The sequence below is a fragment of the Thalassophryne amazonica genome, chromosome 4, assembly GCF_902500255.1.
Source record: "Thalassophryne amazonica chromosome 4, fThaAma1.1, whole genome shotgun sequence".
Taxonomy (NCBI): domain Eukaryota; kingdom Metazoa; phylum Chordata; class Actinopteri; order Batrachoidiformes; family Batrachoididae; genus Thalassophryne; species Thalassophryne amazonica.
The window spans coordinates 83,397,835-83,415,633 of NC_047106.1; the positions used below are offsets into that span (position 1 = coordinate 83,397,835).

General features: G+C 39.8%; 1 protein-coding gene across 1 annotated transcript in view; it reads right to left on the reverse strand.

The window, feature by feature from the left end:
- Positions 1 to 2,567: 2,567 nt before the first annotated feature.
- Positions 2,568 to 17,799, reverse strand: part of cul3b (cullin 3b) — a 114,017-nt gene continuing 98,785 nt past the window's right edge. Inside the window, exons 10-16 of the mRNA XM_034168187.1 lie at positions 14,223 to 14,330; positions 13,797 to 13,921; positions 13,336 to 13,432; positions 8,602 to 8,736; positions 6,504 to 6,690; positions 4,875 to 5,020; positions 2,568 to 3,824 (exon numbers count right to left, since the gene is read on the reverse strand). Of these exons, the coding sequence (XP_034024078.1) occupies positions 3,693 to 3,824; positions 4,875 to 5,020; positions 6,504 to 6,690; positions 8,602 to 8,736; positions 13,336 to 13,432; positions 13,797 to 13,921; positions 14,223 to 14,330 (930 nt within the window). The 3' untranslated portion in view covers positions 2,568 to 3,692. The remainder of the gene's footprint in view (positions 3,825 to 4,874; positions 5,021 to 6,503; positions 6,691 to 8,601; positions 8,737 to 13,335; positions 13,433 to 13,796; positions 13,922 to 14,222; positions 14,331 to 17,799) is intronic.

Here is a 17,799-nt window from a genome sequence, read left to right on the forward strand (position 1 = left end):
CTAAAAAGATTAATCCAGGTTTTGAGTACATTTCTTATTGTTACATGGGAAACAAGGTACCAGTAGATTCAGTAGATTCTCACAAATCCAACAAGACCAAGCACTCATGATATGCACACTCTTAAGGCTATGAAATTGGGCTATTAGTAAAAAAAAAAAGTAGAAAAAGGGGTGTTCACAATAATAGTAGCATCTGTTGTTGACACTACAAACTCAAAACTATTATGTTCAACCAGTTTTTCATGATTTCTTCACATCTGCAAGGCATTAATTTTGTTGGTTTGAACCAAGATTTTGCTCGTTTACTAGTGTGCTTGGGGTCATTGTCTTGTTGAAACACCCATTTCAAGGGCATGTCCTCTTCAGCATAAGGCAACATGACCTTTCAAGTATTTTGACATATCCAAACTGATCCATACCTGGTATGTGATATATAGGCCCAACACCACAGTAGAAGAAACATGCCCATATCATGATGCTTGCACCACCATGCTTCACTGTGAACTGTGGCTTGAATTCAGAGTTTGGGGGTCGTCTCACAAACTGTCTGCGGCCCTTGGACCCCCCCCAGAAAATAATAAAATAAAATTTTACTCTCATCAGTCCAGAAAATATTCCTCCATTTCTCTTTATGTCAGTTGATGTGTTCTTTGGCAAATTGTAACCTCTTCTGCATGTCTTTTATTTAACAGAGGGACTTTGCGGGGGATTCTTGCAAATAAATTAGCTTCACACAGGCATCTTCTAACTGTCACAGCACTTACAGGTAACTCCAGACTGTCTTTGATCACCCTGGAGCTAATCAATGGGTGAGCCTTTGCCATTCTGGTTATTTTTCTATCCATTTTGATGGTTGTTTTCCGTTTTCTTCCACGCATGTTTTTTTTGTCCATTTTAAAGCATTGGAGATCATTGTAGATGAACAGCCTATAATTTTTTGCACCTGCGTATGTTTTCCCCTCTCCAATCAACTTTTTAATCGAACTACACTGTTCTTCTGAACAATGTCTTGAACATCCCATTTTCCTCAGGCTTTCAGAGAGAAGCATGTTCAACAGGTGCTGGCTTCATCCTTAAATAGGGGACACCTGATTCACACCTGTTTGTTCCACAAAACTGACGAACTCATGACTGAACGACACACTACTATTATTGTGAACACCCCCATTTCTACATTTTTTTTTTACTAATAGCCCAATTTCATAGCCTTAAGAGTGTGCATATCATGAATGCTTGGTCTTATTGGATTTGTGAGAATCTACTGGTACCTTGTTTCCCATGTAACAATAAGAAATATACTCAAAACCTGGATTAATTTTTTTTAGTCACATAGCACTACTATTATTCTGAACACTACTGTATACCATTATACATTTACGTAATAGTTGCCTTTTACGTAGTTTGTGTTATCAGTGCTATTAAATCTTCTGTGATGAAATGCACGAATTCACCTGGTCAGATTCTGTAATTGTAACAAATAACACCACCAATTATCTCCCTTTACATAGCAACACTAAAATATGAAATGGACAAAATATAATGAAATGAGGACTGATAATCACAAAATGGGGTAAATAATTACAAAATGTCAATAATAAACGTTAATTTCATGAAATACATACCTTATTAGCCCACCCAAACCACGTAAGGCCATAAAACTCTTATGCTATAATACTCCTTTAAGGACACAAGAAAGTGCTGCCACCTGACGTAAATAACAGCTATCTCTGCTTAAAGCAGTGTGCCCGCTATGCGAGTAATCTATAATATAAAGTTCGTTTCGTCATAATTGAGTGCATGTAACAAAATGTACCATAATTTTAGGCCCCATTTCACTCCATTTATTTTAGTATGGCCCCCCTTTACAGATGTTCCTTCATGCACATCTTCACATGCTGCATTACTGCAGTTTTCAAATGGCGTCAGTCAGCACACCTGCTTCAGAGAGAAATGAGTGTGTGAGCAAAGGTAGTTGGATGATGTCCTATGGTCTGAAGAGGTCAAGTTTGAGCCAAATACTGCACATTATGAACACACTATCCTGACCATGGAGCATGGTGGCTGCAGCAATATGCTGTGGGGATGCTTCTTTGCTGCAATTTCTGAGAGCATGACAATGGTAAAATTAATATGCTAAATAGACAGATGAAGTATCTTGGAAATCTGAAATTTAGGAGATTTGGTGTCTGGTAAGTGGTGACACAGTAATGTCATGCATTAATCTATATCTGATCTGCTGTAGTGACCTTGAGCAAATGAAGGTAGCCAAAAGAAAGATTAAGATTAATCTAAATGTACCAAGGAACATCTTAAAACAAAGACAAGATGACGAGCTTGCTAATGTCCAAGGACATTCGCTGTTTTTGTTAATTCCCCCAAACTACAATTATGTCTTATCACCAATATAAAAGTAGTAAGTACACAAGTAAATAAATAAATAAATAACATCAAAGTTTTCAGTAGCCTGCAAGGACAATTTTGGGAAGACATGAATTACTCTTTACTTAGATACAAGATATATAGCTGAAATGTTCTCATCGATATATATATATATATATATATATAAATGCAATAATCACTTTTCTTTATTCTACATTTAATGATGAAAACAAGGCCCTGTACAATCCACCTTCGGCGTGAGTACAATAATTATTTTACAATTTGTACACATTGGAACATGGTGCTAGACTGGTTCCACCTGTTCAAATGCAGTTATGAATGGAGAGGAAAAAAAAGGAAGTAATCTTCGATACCTGCATGGAACCTTCTAACTTTAAGGACAGGAGACGTTTCATTGGCCAATTGTACAGCAGGCCTGAAGTGAAAAATGTGTTATGAGACCAAACCTTTGTGGAGCTTCTATTTCCCCTGACTGTCTCATTAAAAAGCATGCTGCGGAGGTACAGCTGTTGATCTCTCCAACTGTGAGTACAGACCTGGTCCAAGTATTGTATCTGAATCTGGCATTAAATATTTCAGCTATGTGAGGCGCATTACATCTTCGGACATTAAAACCTCAAAACAGACATTTGCAACATAAATTAAGCACTCCATGTTTTCTCAAGTACTCAAAAACTATTTACTGCTGTTGCATACCAGGTCTGCACCAGTTGCCGATTTGTCCTCGTCTTAAAAATCCTCTCGGAGGGAAAGGCTGAGAGTGCCCATCAACCTGTACAACCAGTATTGTGCCACAAACACAAACATAACACATTGACATGAACATTTAAAACAGGGGAGTGAATTCAAATGTTTACATGGTCTCCCTGTAGTTGCATGTTTCTTTTATAACATGTTTTCAGCTCATTCTGGATCCTTTAAGAACAGCACATGATTAGTTGGCAAACAGGCTCAACCATTTCTCTCCAAAGGCCACAAGAAGTATGGATTTTGTACAAAACTAGATCCCCCTCCATTCAATTCTCTCTGCTAAACTCTAATTTTGTGAGAAAATTTCTTAACCCCTTTGCATTGCTATTTATTTTTTTTGTTTTTTTTACACATTTATCTGGAAGAAAAATTAAACTTCCCAGTGTTTCCCAGAATCAGTGATGAAAAGCACTTCCAAGTTCATTCAACTTATAGCAGTCCACAGGGGGGAGAAAAAAAAAGGAAAAAAAAAAAGGAGGGGGGGGGGGGGAACCAAGGCTCTCAGTTGCACTTCATGTTAGGTTTCATTGAATTCACTTGTTCTATGCTACGTAGGTGTACACTTTGCGGTCCTCTGGTGTTCGTGCCAAATATTCCCTCTCAATAAGTCCTTCAATGCGCTTCTTGATGACTACAGGACTAGGGAGGAATCGTGCTCGCAACTGCTGTGTGACCTGTGGAGACATCAAGCAAAATAACAAAAATCACTCCATCTTGCAACTTCCATCGTCATTATTACATAAACACAAACTGCACATATTTAGTATTGTAATTGGTGGACCTGCTCCAAGATGTAACATCCAACTGCCAGGCATTGTTTTGAGCCACTGTTCTTTATCATGTGTTGCTACATACGTGACAGAAAATATCTTGTACATGCAATGTTTTAAAGGAGCTTCCTGACAAAACATGTTTATAATGTGCAAATATGCTTTTGGAAAACCCCTTAACATTAAACTAGCCCCACTGGCCTGCTAATGTTAGTTAGCGCACTGCAACAGTTGCGCTATCCTTTCACAATAAAGCACTTTAGGGGAAAATATGCTACCAGAGGTGGCAGATATGGTAATTTTTCATTGTGGAATGGAGGCTTATTATAGCCATACATTTATGGAGTTTTAATACTTTTATCAAGGGGCTACTAAGGTTTGATGCTACATTTTCAGACAAGATCTTGCATTTGATACATATCCAGTCTTTGCCACAATTTATTCCTAATGTTAGATAACTGACAACTTTCTTTATTTTAAATACTATTGTATAAATAATATGTAAATTAAAAGTGCAAGATTTGCAGGTCCCTCCACATAACCATGAAAATATTGTCATTTATATAAAGGACATTAATAATACTCCATACTCTCATAGTTTTTGACTCACTTTCATCCAAAGCTTACTCAGTAATGCAACGTCAAAAAGCTCAACTGCTGCGGGTGCACTACAACAGTGTTGTAAAATATATTCTAGTTCATGAATTTTCTGAGTTTCTTTCCTTTTCAAAATTACAATATGGTTGAAACCAAAGACATATCAAAAGTATTTGTATTACTTTAACTGTGGAATGTTTTTATTGACCATCTGGTCAACTAAGAAAAACAGTGCTGCTTGATTTCAGCCTCAGTGGAAACCTAATTTTTGTTGTGTGGCTGTACTCAATTTCAAAATTCATCACTGGATGCTTCAGGGAAAGAACACAAATGTAAAACTGAAGTTAGCTGACTGACCTCTGCGACTAGAACGTTGTGTTGCATCTTCTTTCGGGACTTCATTATGCGAACGATGGCGGCTTCAATCTCGTGCTTCCTGTCGTCGTCCACTTTCTGCCGTGTTTCCTTCCTCTCTGGGTCTGACTCGCCCTGTTTAGCAGCCACTGGGAGATACAACAACAAAGAAATTTACTGCGAGTCGAAGCTAAAGGAGAACACATTCTCCGAATGATTTGACAGTTTTAAAGCATTTACTCTGGGACATCATAATGCTGAACAGCAGAGATAAACAATTTTAGTCAATGATAATCTATGAAGTCTAATATTTTTCTTATTAGTAAAGCTACATTTTACACCAGCTATTGGTGGAAACCACAAAATGCATGAATTCTGTTATATGGCGCATAATAAAACTGCAAAATAATAATGATTTCTGGTAATTACTTCACTCCATCTCCACAAGTTACACTTGTCCTAATTAGCACCATTCTGGATTTGGCAATCATACTGCACATATGATAAGAGGACATATTTTGTGGTTTTGGCGCTCTAGTGGCTACGATGCACGTTCATCAATAAACTGACACCCCAGACCCTTTTTTAATCCAAATGTTGCTGAATGAAATGAAGGCAGTATTATCCAATTAGCAATTATAATATTAAACAGATATGTCAGTGATGTTCGGTCAGTGGACCTGTGTTTTTGTACTCATAATTAATGTGCCATCTCTGCAAATCTGTGTCCCTGCACCATAGACACAATGCTTTTAGAAATCTGTTAAAAAGGAAGCTTAATATAAAACAATCTTTTAATCAGCTGCAAATGAGGCTTTGCTATACAGAAAACTGGACTCATCTTTATTTTTTCCCCGCTTGGTCACACCAAGCGGCAAACCCCAACACCGTAAGATGAAGCCAATGTGGAAGAGCAGTGACTGGCCACTTGTGACTGGCTCCAAAAGTGAGCACATTCCCGCAGGGCTCAAATGCACAAATGTACAAATAGGTTTACAGTCTGCTACACACAAAAAAACAGACAAAAAAAAAAAAAAAAAAACAGTTTTGGTCTCTGTATATAGTTTCCTTGTCCACGACTACCGTACGGTAGTCCAATCCTGCTAATCTGAACCCAGGTTAGCTTGATCAGACTAAGAGGCTTCATTCATCTCACACACAGAGCCACCAATGTTCCACCCCTTTATGCATTGAGTTCATCATACTGCTGCTGTGAACATGACAATGCCCAGAACACAGCCCAGTCTGGGGCTTCATATCAGCGCTATAGAAAGCCTACAGTGAGGTAACGCAGGCTTTGCACAGCATATATACAGTCTATGGGTCAGACATGCAGCAACAGCCCGGCTCAGATCATGGCTCAGAGCGCTCACCCAAGTAAAACAAACTGGACTTGCAAGTGTAACGCACATGATGTGGTCCAGACTATGACAAGTGTCAGACAAATATGTTGAGGTGAACTGTGGACAAACAGATGTTTTGCACAGAGTGCCCTCCAAAATGCTGTAGCATGTACGCAATGCCGAAGACATGCATGTTTTGCAGCACAGTCCTCCCTCTTTGAGAAAATGCACCATATTGTAGACAGGTCCCACAACAACATAATGATGCCACCACTGTGCACATGTGTACCTGTCTGGATCTTGACACGGTGCAGTTTGGAGGTAAACTGGTCGTTGACTGTAAACACATGGCCATTTTCAATCTCCTTAGATTTTGGCTCTTTGGTGAGAACTCTCTGGGTGGGCTTGCCACAGGCCAATGACTGCAGTGCTCGCACCAGCTCTCTTTCTGGGATGTCCGTCTCCTGTTGGATCTCCTACGCAGAGACCAGGTTTTAGAAATCAAGACAACAAAAAATAAGATACAGTAGACAGAGAAGCATGGACGTGGAATTTACCGTATTTTCCGGACTATAAGTCGCACTTTTTTACATGTTTTGGCCGGGGGTGCGACCTATACTCCGGTGCGACTTATAAATGAAAAATATACCGGTAGGATCTCAATTAATTTACTGTAACAAAACAATTTTACGTGACAGAGTCGATCTATGTTTTAAAATGGCCACCGGAAAAGGAAATGCAATGCATCATGGGCACTGTAGTATGACGGCCATCCTATAGTTCACGCTGGTCGCGATAACCAATCAGAGAACAGAACTTTGGATGCGTATTCCTCACCTCACCCACAGCGTGTGAAGCTGACGAACTCGGTGCTTGCTGTTATTCCGGCTTGGCGAACAGAACAGCTTCAACCCTTGGATATCAATGTGAGCAGAGTGTTTAAGTTGACGCTGAGAGCTGCGTGGGAGCATTGGGTGAGCGACGGCGGAGGATTAGCGTGTGCACTTGGAAGGAGCTGGCGTCGATGATTGTGAATAGCGTTTGAAGCAGACGAACATGGTGTTTATTCCGGGACGGCTAACAAGACAGCTTCAACCCTTGGATATCACTGTGAGCAGAGTTGACGCTGAGAGCTGCATGGGAGCACTGAGCGACGGCGGAGGATTAGCGTCTGCACTTGGAAGGAGCTGGATCGACACCGCTGGGTGGTCATGAGCTGCGCAGGTAGGTGCTGCATGGTTCGGCTCGCAATGTGGTCCGCAAAATACAAACATATCTGTAGGTAAAATGCAGCTCACGAGAGGGCACTCGAGGCTTGTGTAACTGTTCCTGCGACTTCTGACTACCATAGAAAAATAAAAATTTTAACGTTACTGATAACTTAACAAGACAACGGAGAAGGCCCGAAAAAATGCCACCAAAAAGAAAATCATACTCTGCAGATTACAAGTTGCGACTGGTGAAATATGCATCCGAAAACGATAGCCGTCACAATATTATCATCTGAACTTTTCATGTTAACATACCTGTATGTCCATGGGACTTATAGTCCAGAGGACCTTATTTATGGTTTATTTTTCTTTATAATGGATAAAGTGGCTGGTGCGACTTATACTCCGGTGCGACTTATTTATGGTTTGTTTTTCTTTATAATGGATAAAGTGGCTGGTGCGACTTATACTCCGGTGCGACTTATAGTCCGGAAAATACGGTATTTAAAAATATTTAGAAATGGGGCCCAAGGTTTATTCAATAATTTTAAAACCAAAACGATTATGAGGAGAAATGTATGAATTAAAACCTTTACATCTAATTCATGGTTTGTATGGTTAATAATACGGCTCTAAAATGTCTTGGGTATTTCAGGATCTTGAGTATATATTTCAGCACAAGTACTTCTGGTGGGGCTAATCCTCAGCCAGCCACTCAAACAGCAACTCTTTCAGCTTCGCTAACTGTGTCTCTGACAAACGCACTTTCATGCCCTCAAAAATGACATAAGATAAAATATTTGTATCCACTTTCATATTCTCTCCTCACATAACCAGTCATTGTTCAGGACATGACGTCCCTGCAAAAACCTCCCAGTTACTTCAGAAACCGTCTGACATGAGACAAGCTAATGTCCCACAAATGCAGCTGTCACCAGACTGCCTTTGCTGCAATTTTTCTTGAGCTTTCTGTTGTGTTCAATATCTTCAAACCCTGACCAAGAACCTCTCTTGCCAAAGACATCTACTGGAAATCAACAGATTGTTTGTATTTTTTTTAAGCAGGGAAGTTTCAAACTTCAAAACTAAAAAGTCAAAAACTTGTGACAGTGGGAACAGTAAAGTGAGCCACTAAGTTAGCACTATGCAGTGTTGAAATACTATTATTTATTTTACCTCAAAAGTAGACTTCTCCCTGTTATTGAAAAGCATAAGAATGGTCATCTGGAAGGTGGAGACTTGCAGGATGTGCTTTCTTGTGTTGGAGCCTGTGACCTGGGCTCCTCCTACCCCAACTTCTGAACCATCCTCCTGTTAACATTTGAGGAGCAAGAATTAAATCTTCTGTTTCTCTTGGCACAACATGTTTTACTGAAAGTCCTCTCAAATCAATTCTTCATCAGTCAGACAGTATAAATCGACTTGTCTGGGGTGGTTGGCTAATGCAGTTAATCATGGCACACACACACAGCTGGAATATTTGATGCAATTCTCCATACTGCTTGTAGTCATATTTGGGCCACGATTGGAGGTGCATTATTCATTATTATCATTTGCCTCATTTTGAAGAGATAGTCAATCCTTCTTCTGGTTGTGCTGTAATTTACACACACACACACACACACACACACACACACACACACACACACACACACACACACACACACACACACACACACACATATATATATATATATATATACACACACACACACACACACACACACACACCCATGATAATAAATACAAAAAAAGTGCAATATTAGTAAATGAACTCAAATTTACAAACTCAATCAAAGTACCAAGTACTTTAATACTGCCAGGACAGTTAGAAACACAATGACTTTTTGCAGTAGTTCGGAACCTTAATTTCTTAAAAAATAATATTCCACTCAATTATAACTGGATTCCCTCAGTTTAAACAGATCCTGGAGATGTTGCGGCAACAGTTCATTTTTAACTTTATACATAATTTGTATTGTGATGTAATCAACCAAGTCCCAAAATTTTTGAATATGTAAACAGGCAAATAATGGATTAGTTGGCTCACAATATGATTTGTTACAAATAACTCTTATAGCCTTCTGCAACAAAAATATTGGATTAGTATTAGTTTTATATGTATTGCCCCATACCTCAATACAATAGGTCATATATGGAACGAGCAATGAATGATATAAAATAGTGAGTGTTGGAAAATGAAATCTTCTGCTTTATGCAAGACTGCAATGGCTTTTGATATTTTAGATTTCACAAACTTAATGTGTTTTCCAGCTCAGTTTATCATCAATAACTCCAAGAAATTTAGTATCAGTTACAATTTCAATATCATGTAGTGATAAGTTTCTGTACAAATTCCTGGACTTAGTTTTACCAAAATGAAGCGCTAATTTGTTTGAATCAAACCATTGTTTAAACTTCTGTAACTCCTTCTCCAGCATGTCCAAGGTCAGCCCCAAATGATCCCCACTACAAAACACTGTTGTGTCATCAGCAAACAAAATACAACTGACGGACTTGGAAACTAAACATATGTCATTAACATATACAGGGCTGTGAAATGAAAATTGTGAAATCCGAGGAACATTTACAGGGGATCTTGGGGGGGTGCAGCGTCCAGGAGCTGGGGTCTAGGGCCCTGTGGGGCCCCAGAATTCAATTTTTATCTAATGATACTTTTTCAGCATCTCCTGGAAGAACAAATCTCAAAATTAGTGCATATTTAAATGATCCTACATTCAACCTTTTATTTGACCTGTCAATGATCATGTTGAAATAACAGAATATGATGTGGAAGCAGGACCTGGAATGATTTTCCTTTTAACTGTAAACCAAATTATGCACTAACTCAGAACAATTAAACTACATGAAATTTAAGAAGACTGAAAAGACTGTTACAGCATTTCAAAAACCACAGCTAAAGCTTTTAGAATATTTGGAAAATCATGGTAAAATATTAATAACATAGTAAAAAGTCACATTCTTGTGTAAATTCATGCAGCCTAAATCCATTCAAAGCCACAATGTCTTTTTTACAATGAAAGAAAGTCTAGATTAGTGAAAAAAGTCACAATCTTGTCTAAAATCCTGTTTGAACAGCAGAATGTTTATTTTCCAGGCAGAGAAAAGTTCTTATCATGTTTCCTGAGAGGGCACAGTTCACTTTTTCTGTTTCTTTTATCTTTCAGGTGTGTTGATGAAGCCAGCGACAATTCCACGGATTCTTATCCTTATAAGACTTTTTCAAACCGTCTTTCCTGCCATCTTCTCTCTGTGCGACGTCGCTCTGTGACACAGACATGCTGCACAAATCTTCCTTTAAAAACTTGAAAGCTCTAAAAGTTTGAGATGAACACATGCTACATTTAGCTTAAGTGCCGCATAGGAGCCACACAGCGTCGCCGCAGCAACCAACCAGTCCTGCTTTACGACAACTGCCTAACAGCTACACTTTGAGTGGCATTTTCCCTCCACGAAACTCTGTGGATCTGAGGAAACTGATTTGTATCTGTAACACACAGATCAGTGTCCACGGACTTATAAAACTTACACGATGTCGTAAAAAAAGAGAACGCTTTGCGATAAGCATTTTAAAAACTGTGATGATCACGATTAAACAGTACAACACTAGCTAACACTCCACCCCACCCTCCCCATGATGAAATCCGCAGAATCCTGTGGATCCACTGAGTTTTCACAGCCCTACATATAAAAGAAACATCAACGGCCCCAGAACTGAACCCTGGTGCACCCCACAAGTAATTTTCAGAAATTCAGAGTTTGTCCCATCAATACTGACACACTGATACCTATTGTATAATTGCCAGCTATCCAGTCATCTAAAGTATATTGCTTATTTTCAATTGTATTTGTAACCTGTTCAACAAAATCAATTACAGCCAGTAAAGGAGTGTGATTTTTCCTGAAACCATATTGCTGTTCACCAAGTACACGATGTTTAGTTATGAAATCATTTAACATTTTTACAAATAACTTTTCCAAAATTTGTGAAAAATTTTGGTAAGAGTGTGACTGGCCTATAATTTGTGACATGTTTGTCACCAGATTTAAACAGCGGTATCACTTTAGCTAATTTCATTCTGAATGGAAATTTCCCAGTCATTAGTGACAAGTTACAAATATACATGAAAGGTTTAACAATACAATCAATAATATCTTTAATCAAAACATATCAAAATTATTAATCAGTTTCTTTAATGAACAATGAATCCTGAATTTGATTGTTTTTTATGTAATCCAAAGAGCACATTTTAGAAGATACAATTGAATTTGCTAAATTTTTACCCACATTAACAAAATAATCAAAGTGATCTGCTATAGCTTTAATTCCCCTAACAGCTGTATCAGTATTTGTGCAAAAAAGGCAGGATATTCTTTAACAACATTTTTTCTTATTTATGATTTCATTTAAAAGCTTCCACATACCCTTAATGTTTTATTTTTTCCAATGAATCAAGATCGAATAATTTTAGTTAGTTACTAGTTAGTAAAACTGCTTATACAGAAAATTTTTCTTTTTATAGGCATTTTGCAATGCCTTAGTGATCCAAGGTTTGTCAACATTTTGCTTATTTCCAACTTTTAACACCAAAGAGCGTTTATCATATAAATTGGAAATAACAGAAATGAAAGATTCATAAGATTGATTGTCCTCAATATAAATGTCACTCCAGTTTTGATACCTTAAATCCTTTCTAAAATTTTCTAAAGTTTCCTCTGTTATTTTCCTTTAGAAATTTGTTATTTTTTCTGTATGCGGCAGGAAGAATTGTATAGTTGTGCAAAGTGCAAGTTTTGCATTTTGTATCACCACTCCTGCCTTCATAGTGGAGTTGCACAGAGAATAATTCTCTTTCAACAAAACATCAAATCTATGCTTGAATCGCCAATGTGCCTTCTGGCAAATTGTAGCTGAACTTTCAAGTGTTTTTTTCCCCCCCTTTTTTATAGAAACCTTCTCTATACCGCTTCATCATGAAGCTGTCTAACTGGTGATGCAACACTCAAAACCTGCACTTTACACAATTTCTTCAATCACAGCCACAGAAAGGGTTGTCTTGGTGGCTTTCCTCACTCTTCACTTCTTTATATAGTCACTCAGTTTTTGAGAACTATCTACTCCACACAGATTTACCACAGAGTGCTATACTGGTTGTATTTCTTCATAATTCATGTAAATAATGTCCAAGACATAGTCAGTGTCTTGGGAATGTACATGTATCCATCCCCTGACTTCACATTCATTCATTCAACTTCTACCACTTAGTCCAATTAAGGGTCGCGGGGGGCTGGAGCCTATCCCAGCAGTCATAGGGCGCAAGGCGGGGTACACCCAGGACAGGATGCCAGTCTGTCGCAGGGCCACAAACAGAAACAAACACAGACACACCCACACACACACACCTACGGACAATTTCAAAGATTCCAATCCACCTAACCCGCATGTCTTTGGATGTGGGAGGAAACCGGAGCACCCGGAGGAAACCCACGCAAACACTTGTCAGAAGAAAACTGTATATAAAAGTGATGGTTTACATGTGCTATACTAAAAGGTGGCAGTTACTTATTCACACCATCATTTTGGCTTTTAGATTTTTAATTAATTTCTATCAAACTGCAGAGATTTACTTTCACTGTGAGTTTAAAGAGCATGATTTTTGAAATTCTAATATACAAGGCCTGAATTTTTGTTTTGTTTTTGGATGTCCTAATAAAAATCTAACATGTAAAGGGTCAAGGGGGCAAACACTTTTTCACAGCACTGTAAGTACATTTATGTGAAGCTACCCATTAAAGTTTCTGTGTCGATAAACATACACATGTAAGATCAAAAAACCCAGTAAAACTGACAGTCTGAATGGTGCAACATTCCTTTTGGGTAGCACATACCTTTTTGATGGGGCCGTAAAAGGTGGCGTTTAGGTCTGCAGAGCCCATGTGGTGCTGCAGTGTGAGCTGTCTGCCACTGTGCTTTCCAAGATAAAATCTACAAGCAAAACGAACGTCCACAAAGTCATTTACTACAAATCGACAATTCACCTGAATCAATATACCGGTAAATATTCACATATTTTGTAATAGCTCAAAAGTAATTAATTAACGGTGCACACCAGTTACAAACATTAATTACAGTTCTACAAGTGATAAAACCTCATCTTCCAGGACTGGTTAGGAAAATAGAACCAGCTGTGTGTCTACCTGTGACCAGAAGTCATAGCAGATAGGAATGTTCTTAGTAAGACTTCAATCTGAATCGGAATTCCAAACACAGGAATATAGTAGAAATGCTCTTTCTAAACAAACAAGCAGGTTGAAAACCAGTTACTTTCTTGAAATGCTTATAGACCAACCTCCTAAAGACTTCAAATGCATGGCGTGGTGAAGGGGGAATGTTACACTTGGGAGTTGCTGATTGTGTTGGCCAGTATCCTGTGGTCAAGACTCTCACGATCAGATCAACCCCACCCAGTGATACCTAACATTGTAAAATACACAGAAACAATCTCAGGGTTCAACTGCATCATACAAAAAAGGACTTTGTAGTTATGTGAAATGTGCTATGCATAAGAAAAAAAGTCAAAGAATGAAAATGAAAGACTAAAAGCCATGTGAAGAGCATAAACTGGAAATCAGCATGTATTTGCACAACAAGGACACTTAGCTACATTTTCATAATGCCTATGTACCAGGGCAACAAGGGAATCAAGCTGGATGTACTTATTACAGATGACAAGTCTGCAGGTCTATGACAGGATGAGTTGACAGCGTTTCCTCACCCCAGTTGTCTGTAGATGTTGTCTAAACTCATCCATAGTGGTGTTAGAGATGCTCATATCCCGAAACATGCCCTCCAGTTTGGATGTGAACTGACAGCCGCACTCAGTCTGAGCAGTGAAGACCACAAGTGACATTATGATTAAGTAATCAAAAGCAAATAACAGATTTAACTTATGCTATCTAGTTTTTGCCCTGAACATTTAACAAGAATTACATGGTTGACAATCAGTCTACAGTATTTCCCCTATAACAATAGCCCTCATCAGTCCAGAATTTTTTTTGAAACACCACCATGAAAAATAATGTGGACAAAAATAATGAAAAATAATATCAAATATTGATTAATTTGGAAATCAATCATTTCTTTACATTCCCAGTGCTGACAATGTTCCAAACCCTGACGAATGAAGGATATCAGAGCTTAGTTTTTCCTGTTCTGCTGTGTTGAACACAAGTCAAATGCATATTAATTACTTTTCTTACGGAAGTAACTTGCTATGAAGTAATTTACACATGATGACATCATTTAAGCCATGAAAGTACAGTTTGAACTTTGAACTTGAACTTATTTATTTGGCACACAACTCGTCAATAACAAAAACTGATACACAAGACAATTCCACAGTGACAAGTGTGACCAAAAGGGGGTGAGCAGAAGCAAAGCTTATAAATGCCCACCCCATATATATATACATACATACATATATATATGCACATTACCAACCCCCAGAGCAAGCACACAGGCAATAGTGGTAAGGAAAATCTCTCTGATGTACTGAGGAAGAAACCTCAAGCAGACCAGACTCTAAGGGGTGACCCTCTGCTTGGGCCATGCTACAAACACATTTAACAACACAAACTCAAATCCCATTATCATAAACATAGCAAGTGAACACCGTGTCTTCGTCTACATACATATTTACATACATATACAGTATACATGTATACACACACCAACATACACCTACACAAACATACATACATAATTACACACACTCGTATACGAGGGCTATTAGATAAGAAACCAACACTTATTTTTTTTTAACTATATGGATTTGAATGACGTGCGATTACACCAATCATGCTTGAACCCTCGTGCGCATGCGTGAGTTTTTTCACGCGTCGTGACGTCATTTCCCTCTGGGTAGGCCTCGAGTGAGATGTGTTCCAGCCCTCTTGGCTGAATTCCTTTGTTTCACACGCTGCTCGAGACAGCGCGTGTTGCTTTATCAAAATTTTTTCTGGACCTGTGAGGAATATCCGAGTGGACACTATTCGAGAAATTTAGCTGGTTTTCGGTGAAAAGTTTAACGGCTAATGAGAGATTATGGGGTGTTTCTGTCGGTGTAAGGACTTCCCACGGAGCGGGACGTCGCGCAGCGCTTCCAGGCGCCGTCGTCGGCCTGTTTCGACCTGAAAACATCCTAATTTAAGGCTTAATTCACCCAGGACGTCGTGAGAGAACAGAGAAGATTCAGAAGAGGCCGGCATGAGGACATTATGCGGACATTCCACTGTTTAAGGACATTTTTTAATGAAAGACGTGCGCACAAATTCGCTGAGTCGTTTCCGTGACGACTCGGCGAATCTGTGTGCGCCGCGACAGGAAAAACACCTCCGTGTTGAAAACCATTTGTAAAATTCAGGCGGCTTTTGATGGCTTTCAACAAGTGAGTAACTGAGAAATTGTTTAACAGCTTGGGCATGTTCCAACTTGCCCCTTAAGGTTTCCAACGGAGGTGTTTTTCCTGTCGCGACCCCCCGCGGTCGGGTCCGGCCCGACATGCGACTCTGCCCGCACGTTCTTTCATTATAAAATGTCCATTAACAATGGAATGTCCGAATAAACTCCTCATGCCGACTTCTTCTGAAAGTTCTCTGACGACTTACTGGGTCAACAGAGCCTGAAATGTGGAAGTTTTCAACTTGAAACGGCGAGACGCTGCCGCCTCGAAGCGCAGATCGCTGTCAGGCACCATGGGCCGTCCTTAAAGCGACACTACCAGACCAAAATCTCTCATTAGCCATTAAAATTTTTACCGAAAACCAGCTGAATTTATCGAATGGTGTCCACTCAGTTGTGCCTTACAGTTTTGAAAAAATTTTGATCAAACAAAGCAGCAGTCTCTAAGCCATTCCTAAACAATGAAAAAACGACGAGAGGGTGGGCCACTCCTCACTCAAAGACTGCCCACAGGCGAATGAAGTAACCAACAGGCGTGAAAAAACTCTTGCATGCCCACGAGGGTTCAAGCATGTGTGATGTAATCACACGTGATTCAAATCCATATAGTTTTTGAAAAAAATAATGTCGGATACTTTTCTAACAGACCTCGTATATACACACACACACACGCGCGCGCGCGCGCACACACACACGCACGTGCGCGCACACACGCGCGCACACACACACGCGCGCGCGCACACACGCACACATACACATGCACACACACACGTCTGTGCGGGCACCACTGGTGGTCTTGCTGTGCCACTGAGGGTGGTTGTGGGCAAGCGTTTCCCAGGAGGTGAGCTCAAAGCCCAGGTTTTTCAGGGACGCTTTGAGACAGTCTTTGTAGCGTTTCTTCTGCCCCCCAACAGAGCGCTTGCCCTGGCACAATTCTCCATACAGGAGCTGCTTTGGCAGTCGAGTGTCTGGCATTCTGATTACATGGCCAGTCCATCTGACTTGCGTCTTCTGCAGGAGGGTGTAGATGCTGGGAGGCCGGCTTTGTCCTGCCACCTAATGTGGGGGAGGCGACGGAGACAGCTCATATGAAAGTGGTTGAGCTGCTTGGCATGTCTGCTGTAGACAGTCCAGGTCTCACTGGCATAGAGCAGGGTGGTTAGAACCACTGCACGATAGACCTTCAGCTCGGTGGTAATGCTAAGTCCTCTCCATTCCCAGACATTCTCACGGAGCCTTCCAAATGAGGCGCTGGCTTTTGCAACCCTGTTGTTGATTTCTGCATCAATGTTGACTGCGCGAGACAGGGTGCTACCCAGGTATGTAAAGTTGTCGACCGCCTGCAGATTCTGTCCTGTCACTGTGATGTGGGGTTCTTGGTATAGTTTTCCAGGTGCTGGTTGGTACATAACTTCGGTCTTTTTGGTGCTGATGGTGAGACCGAAATTGTCGCATGCTCTCGAGAAGCAATCCATTTCATGCTGCATCTTCTGTTCTGTAGCTGCGTTGAGCGCGCAATCATCAGCGAACAATAGGTCTCTTACATATACACATATACACACACACGTACACACATATATATACACATATACACACACACGTACACACATACGTACACACATATACACACACACGTACACACATATACACACACACGTACACACATACGTACACACATATACACACACACGTACACACATACGTACACACATATACGTACACACGTACACACATACGTACACACATACGTACACACATACGTACACACGTACACACATACGTACACACATACGTACACACATACGTACACACACACACACACATACGTACACACACACACACACACACACATACGTACACACACACACACACACACACACGTACACACACAC